The sequence below is a fragment of the Glycine max genome, chromosome 15 (assembly GCF_000004515.6).
Source record: "Glycine max cultivar Williams 82 chromosome 15, Glycine_max_v4.0, whole genome shotgun sequence".
Classification (NCBI taxonomy): Eukaryota; Viridiplantae; Streptophyta; class Magnoliopsida; order Fabales; family Fabaceae; genus Glycine; species Glycine max.
In genome coordinates this window covers 18,142,679-18,150,191 of record NC_038251.2, presented here as the reverse complement: position 1 = coordinate 18,150,191, position 7,513 = coordinate 18,142,679, and the positions used below count along the sequence as shown (strand labels likewise).

Here is a 7,513-nt window from a genome sequence, read left to right as displayed (position 1 = left end):
AAATTGAACAAACATGTTACCTGCCAATCCGGGGTCTTGCGACTTGCAACAAATTCGTCCCAAGTTTGTTTATCCATACCATATTTTACTGAAGGATTTTCTTCCTGTCCGGCTTGTGTGTCAGCATAGACAAATTTAGTGGTTAGCGAAGACTTAAATTGCCTCCATCTAGTGCCCACCATGGACATTACTTTTTTCTTGGCCTTTTCAGCTTCTGGGATATCAAATTTAGCCTGCATTACATATTCATCATTTCAATTTTAGTGCATGTAAACATTTTTTTGAAAATAAACTCAATGTTTCAATACATCAAACTGTTAACGTGACTTACCAAAATGTCCCCCCATACCATGTCCTTAAGCGTTTCTGGCACATTTTTCCAATTGTTGTGGACAATGGGGATCTTTTCTCGAGCTACAACCCCTAAAAAACTGTGGAACTTTTGCTTCTCTAGGCCTGATGCTCTTCCAGTTGCAGGATCCACATTAACTATTGGTCTAGGCTGATCTAAACTTCTTAAAGTCAGCCTTCTAAGACGTGTGCTTTGTCGTGTCTTCTTAGGTTGTGGCTCCGAATTACCATCTGATTGCGGAGGGGACCTTGGCGGTGTCACCATGACGCTGTCCAAATGAAACAAATTTAGATTAATATGGTAGGATTAAAAATAGCATGTACGCAACACAAAATAAATATGAACATTACATATAACTCAATAACAAATAAAATAATATTGTAACATTACATTGATACAAGGCGGTTAAGGAGCAATGTTCTCCCATAAACCTTCAGCATGATCATGACGAATCGCATGTACGTCATCCACCTCTGCTTGTTCACATATTGAAGGCATTTTTGTGCAAAAACGAGGAGTCTCACAAATGTCAAGGGATGCATCATGAATTTGTTCCCTAACACCAATTGGCCTTCCTTGTAGAACCACTGATAATCTACGATTATTTGGATCTTGGATGTAAAACACTTGTCTAGCTTGTTCTGCCATAATGAATGGTTCCTCCTTGTAACCTACCTTGTTAAGGTCTACTAAAGTGAATCCCATTTCATCTTTATGAACACCGGTATTTCCATTAACCCATTTACATTTAAATACTGGCACTCTAAATTGATTATAATCAAGCTCCCAGATTTCTTCAATAACTCCGAAATAAGGCATTGAGGCTTCAATTGGGTTGTTATCAGATGCTCTAGAAAAGTGCTCAGAATGAGCCTCCACAATCACCCCACTATTCTGCACACTACTTTTATCATCTTGTGACTTTGTATAGAATGAATAATTGTTTATGTCATACCCCTGCCAAGTAGGGACATTTAAATTCGGACCAATAGCCAACAATCTTAATGTTTTGGAAGCATTGTCATCAGTCATAATTGTTTCTTTAAACCAGTTCATGAAAGTTCTATTATGCTCTTGCAACAATTTCATCATGTTTAATTTTGGTTTAATAGATGTCAGATATTGTTTGTGAGTTTGTATGTATGGAACGACCTCCTGTGTGTTATTCAAGATATACAAATGCGCTTGTGACACATCTTGTCGACTCATGGTAACAACATTGAAGCCTCGTGTCCCTTGACCTCCTCGTGTCCGGTCATGACGAATTTTCGGTACCCCCACAGCTTCAACTGTTTCCATGTACTGTGAACAAAACTCAATAGCTTCTTCGGCAACATACCTTTCTACAATGGAAGCTTCTGGTCGGTATTGATTTTTGGTATATCCCTTCAACACTTTCATGTAGCGTTCAATTGAATACATCCACCGCAAAAAAACCGGATCACACAACCGAATTTCCCTCACAAGATGAACAATTAGGTGAACCATGATGTCAAAAAATGATGGTGGGAAATACATCTCTAACTGACAAATGACAATGGCAGCCTCATTCTCCAAGTCATCCAATTGATGAGGATTAATGACTTTACTACATATGGCATTAAAAAGAAAGCACAAACGGGTTATGGCAACTCTAACTTTGTCAGGCAAGATGCCGCGAATCGCAACAGGCAATAATTGTTGCATTAAGACATGGCAATCATGAGACTTCAAGCCAACCAACTTAAGATCATTGAGGGCGACAAGGCTCTTGATATTTGAAGAGTATCCTTGTGGAACTTTGACATTCTGCAGACATTGACAAAAACTTTTCTTCTCTGCTGTTGACAGTGCGTGGCATGCTGGGGGTAAATATGTTTGCCGACCTTGTGATATGGGATGCAACTGCTCTCGTATTCCCATGTCAACCAAGTCTTGACGACATTTCAAACCATCCTTTGTCTTCCCTTTAATGTTAAGAAGAGTACCAATTAAACTATCACACACATTTTTCTCCACATGCATAACATCTAGACAATGACACACATATAGATCGGACCAGTATGGAAGATCAAAGAATATTGAGCGCTTCTTCCACATGTTGTTGGGAGATGATGTCTTCTTCTGGGACTTTCCAAACACGGTTACAATGTCCTTTATGCGATCATGAACTTGGTTTCCGGTTAATGCTTCCGGGGGGCCTTCATTCTCCTGACTTCCATTAAAAGCTTTTTTCAATCGTCAATAAGGGTGAAAAGCTTTTAGAAATCTTCGGTGTCTGGTATATACTGTCTTCTTTCCATGCTTGAGTTGGATGAAGCTTGTGTTTTTCTCACAGATAGGACATGCATGATGCCCTTTCACACTGTATCCACTTAAATTTCCATATGCTGGAAAATCATTAATAGTACAAAACACCATTGTGCGTAACCTGAACGTCTGCTGCACATTTGCATCCCACACATCTACCCCTTCTTCCCACAATTGTTTCAAGTCTTCGATTAATGGCGTAAGATACACATCAATATCATTCCCTAGATGCCTTGGACCCGCGATCATCATACACAGGATAATGTATTTACGCAAAATGCACAACCATGGGGGAAGGTTGTAAATCATCAGTAAAATAGGCCACGAACTGTGGTTGCTGCTTAAGCTACCATAAGGATTCATTCCATCAGAAGCAAGAGCAAGCCTTAGGTTCCTTGGCTCATCCCCAAACTCTGGATACAAACGATCAATTGTCTTCCACTATGGCGAGTCGGCTGGATGTCGCAGTAATCCATCAGATTTTCGGTCATCCGAATGCCATGAAAGGTTTTTTGCATCATGTGCATTAGCAAACAATCGCTTAAACCTTGGTATTATTGGAAGATACCAGCACACCTTGGCAGGACGACAATTTTTGGTTCTTGCATCATCAGTTAATTCATCATGTTGCACTTTGTATCGTGATACCCCACACGTGGGGCATTGCCGTAGTTCTGCATACTCATTTCTATATAATATGCAATCATTAGGGCATGCATGGATCTTCTTGTACTCCAATACCACTGGACACAAAATCTTTTTGGCCTCGTAGTGATTTTTCGGCAAAGTGTTTTGTTCAGGAAGCATGTTCTTCAATAAGACCAGCAATTCAGTGAAGCTTTTATCACTCCACCCAAATCTTGCCTTCAAGTTTACCAAAGCTAACACTGCTGACAACCGCGTGAAAGATGTGCACCCCTGATACAATGGCGTGTTGGAATCACGTTCTATTGTATCATACAGAGGTGCATGCGCTTGCTCAAAAGTCTCTTGTCCAAGATCACGGATCATTTCCTCTATATGCTCTCCGCTGTCTTCGTGAACCGCCTGAGACTGAGAAACAGTTGGAATGTCGGCCGATTCCCCATGCCATATCCATTTTGTGTAATTCGGAATGATGCCGTAACATATCAGATGTGATCGGATTTCATCAACTGACTGTCGTCTACCATTAAGACATTTAACACATGGGCAAAAATAATTGCCCCTCAAACTTTCAGCATTAAGTTGCGTAAACTGTAGAAATTGTTCCACCCCGTTCTCATACTCATCACTGATGCGTTTTGCTTTCATCCAACTTCGATCCATGTTTCGTCTTTGCTATTCATGACAATCAATAAGTTATATGTGATGCATGCTAAACTCACTTTTTTGCATTGAAGGTGTGGCCCTATCCCATTCAGGAAGACATTTTTTATAGTTGAATCAAACGTACAAGTAAAATCTCTTTCGAGTGATTTGATGAAATTTCGGCAGCATTTTGCATTGGTCTTCAAGTACACAAGATGAAAGCGGTGAATGTGTGAACAATCACCGCGATCAAATATGCACCCGAAGAACAATGTCAAATGCAGTATACCGAAATTTCTTTAAATCATTCAAAAGATAATTTACCTCTACGTATGATTCAACTATAAAAATATGTCATCCCAAACTGTCCAAACGGACAATTCAAGAATCAATACATCGATTAATTCAAACTATCCGTATTAATCAATGTATCGAATCTCGAACGGGCAACTAAGGTTCACTCATAATGCAACTAACTAGTAACATGAAACAATACCAATATTTGAACAATGACATGTTACAATCATACCACTTTTTAAAAATAGAGACATACCTCGAAAGATGCTCAGTGTCAATGACAACGAGTGCGGGGATGCTGTTACAGGGAAAACACTAACACAAATGTCGTAATGAGGACATATAATCTGTACCATCAATGGGGGAAACTATCAGCTGGATCAATCATACTCAAATAACAATGCATCATGTTTGAGGTTTATAAAATAGTACAACCAGTAAAGAGGTTTATTTTAAGTGAAATAACAATGCATCATTTTTGATTGAGCTTTATCCAGTTGCTATCTTTATATAGAAGTTAAGATACATATTATAATGAAAATATATAGAGAAGTTAAGATACATATTATAATCATAACATGGGAAGAAGGAAAGTCATCATTTTGTTATTATATAAATAAACACCATTTTGTTATTTGATATTGCAAATATAAAACTAACTCTTTCAACAGTAATTTTAAAAATAATTATTCAAAATATATTTTATTTAAAAGCATACTCCTTGTGGACCAGATTTTTAAGATGATGCAGAGTTATGATCATATTATTGTCAAACAAGAGCAATGTGTTTTATTGTATCTGCTAAAAAAATACATATAATACCCACCCTATAATTAATTTTCATTTTGTGTTTTGTTTCCATTGGGTCGTTTCTCTTCAGGTTGAATCCAATTTAAGTGAAAGAAAAAGTCATTCATTGGTTCATTTGTGTGAAGGCTTTGAAACTTCGTTGATGTGAAATACTAGTACGTAAAAGTAGTATACTGAGGTCATGATTAAATTTTTAACATGGTTCGGGATAGCTGAACTGCCCAATGAAGAATGATCTCTTCAAAAGCCTTTGTATTGTTATTAATATAATATATATAATATGTTGACACTTTTTATTCAAATTCTCGCAGACTGCTTTCCTGTCTGCTTTGGCTGGGTTAGAGGTTGCACAAGCTGCTGCTCAAGCTGCATTGACAACTCTGTCTGAGGTTTACAAAGCAACTAAAATAAATTATCGGGCGTTTCCAAGGAATACATTGCTGCAAGGTGAGAATGATAATTAACACAGGCTAAGATTGTAGGCTTCTGAATGAATTAATCTATCATCTGTCTTAATGTGATTTATCTGGGAATGGATGGACCAATCTTCATTGTGTTGTGTGTTTGATTGGAATAATTTCTAAATGTAGCATTGCAACTGATCTTTAGTAAAAATCGTTGGAATAATTTGTCATTTCCTCTTTTCAATGGTTGACTTTTGGAATAACTACAGAAGAACATTACACTCTAATAGAAATATTTAGCTGTTAGTTTCTTCTCTTTTTTCCATCTTTTTTTATATGTAATTAATATATGTTCTCTATGATTCCACGAGTTTAAAGTGTAGAAATTAATTTTTGAACTCAATTTCCTTAGTAGAATTGTGGCTTTATGTTTTATGCAGATGCTGGTATCACGTCTAACGGTGGTAATACTTAAGATTCATTTCAAGGATCTCGATTGCATGCAAACATACAGCTTGAGAAGGAAGAGTTAGATGTGGAAAACGCAATTTCTGAGATTATAGAAGTTCAAGTCTGTCATATGTCAAGGTTTGATTTGATGGTATCTGCATTTACAAAGTTTGAAAATATTTGCTAAATACTGGATATTCTGTTTTGTAGATGAAAAATATCCAAGATAAGCTTGTTCATTTTGAAGATTTGGACCTGCTGATGGAAAAAGAAGGCCAGCAGATGGAGCAAATGAAAAATATGTTTTTTCTTGATCAGCTTACTCTTTTATTTCATAAATCATCTGCACCAAAAACTGGAGAATGAGAAGAAGGCAAGAATGTAAAGACGAACCATGGCTGACAACTCTTAATTAGCTAGTGATCTTAGGCTTAGCAAATGTATTATATGAAAATTATCCTCAATACAGGGCTTATTTGCAAGATTCAGTCATAGAGCTGCTAGGAACAGAAAAGTCATTCTGTAATGTGGTGATAGAGCATACTAAAGATGGATCTGGAATAGGAGGTGCTGTATTGGCTGCTTCAAACTCCATGTACAACCAAGACTTATAGTCCATTATCATGCAAATAAAAATTGAAGGAATAATCCATTTTTCCTTTTGTATATGGGAGAGGAAAAGGTGACTTGATGGAGGTCCAACATTATTTTTTTTCCTCATAAACGTAGTATTGAAATTTGAATTTAATATAAAATACTCAAGTCTCTTGTTGCTAGATCTTTATATAATTTTAGTGGATTGGTACAGTAATCAGTGTAATGTATATAACTATTTTTTATAGTAACACAATTTATATAAAAAAATTACAATTTTTATACAAAAGAAAGAAATAAGAAGAGAAGAGAAAAATGTGTTATATCTGTCATCACCAACCAACAAGCCTAACATTCTCCATAAAGAAAACAGAAGTCCCAGGATCGATTGACATTGTGAAACTTAACAGGAAAAGGCAAGCTAACCTGATTTCTCCCGTGAAAGCCTCACCTTTTCCCACCCAAGAATTCTGGGCAGAAGTTTCAATCCTATTTGAAATTGAGTTTTTCACCTGATCGATGTACACAAAGGGAGGTGCAACAACAACATCTGTACTTCTCACAAAAATTAAAAGGATTAGAAAACAGGATAAAAATATTACGGCCAGAATAGCTACTGTAATTATTGGGGTTGTAAACTCTAATCGTTAATTATACCTCATAAAGTTAAAAAATAAATTAAGACGAATGTAATTATTTATATTGTATTAAATTCTACATATAAATTATGCATAGCTATGACTATATATAAAACTTTTAAGCAACACCCATGACTGGTGACTAGATAACAAAACAAAGAGAATAGCTACTGACATTAATCATATACATAAGGTTGAGGCTGCTGAAGCACCTATACTTGAAATTTATGCCTAGTAGCAACTACATTTTATAACAACAATATATTCAATGAATATGAGTGAAGGTGAAAAGGACATTGAACAGAAGTGGACGTATGCACGTGCATGATGGCACGGTCAAGTGGCAATGCAGATTTGCAGTCAATAATTGAGATATAAGAAAAGGAATA

General features: G+C 36.5%; 2 protein-coding genes across 2 annotated transcripts; both read right to left on the bottom strand.

The window, feature by feature from the left end:
- Positions 1-757: 757 nt before the first annotated feature.
- On the bottom strand, positions 758-2,890 carry LOC121173534 (uncharacterized). The gene is made up of 3 exons (XM_041009580.1): positions 2,668-2,890; positions 2,374-2,559; positions 758-2,298 (listed from the first exon to the last, which is right to left on the bottom strand). The coding sequence occupies exons 1-3, from the start codon at positions 2,888-2,890 to the stop codon at positions 758-760; spliced, it is 1,950 nt and encodes a 649-aa protein (XP_040865514.1).
- Positions 2,891-3,082: 192 nt separating this feature from the next.
- LOC121173533 (uncharacterized) lies at positions 3,083-3,949 on the bottom strand. The gene has a single exon (XM_041009579.1). The coding sequence runs from the start codon at positions 3,947-3,949 to the stop codon at positions 3,083-3,085; it is 867 nt and encodes a 288-aa protein (XP_040865513.1).
- Positions 3,950-7,513: the final 3,564 nt, after the last annotated feature.

Excerpts from the sequence above, each read along its gene's own strand:
- LOC121173534 (XM_041009580.1), bottom strand. The coding sequence starts at position 2,890 with ATGATCGCGGGTCCAAGGCATCTAGGGAATGATATTGATGTGTATCTT. Across the intron at positions 2,560-2,667 it reads GCATCATGCATGTCCTATCT|CTTTTAATGGAAGTCAGGAG; the intron begins GTGAGAAAAACA and ends GATTGAAAAAAG. Across the intron at positions 2,299-2,373 it reads CTGGTCCGATCTATATGTGT|GGAAGACAAAGGATGGTTTG; the intron begins GTCATTGTCTAG and ends TTAACATTAAAG.
- LOC121173533 (XM_041009579.1), bottom strand. The coding sequence starts at position 3,949 with ATGGATCGAAGTTGGATGAAAGCAAAACGCATCAGTGATGAGTATGAG.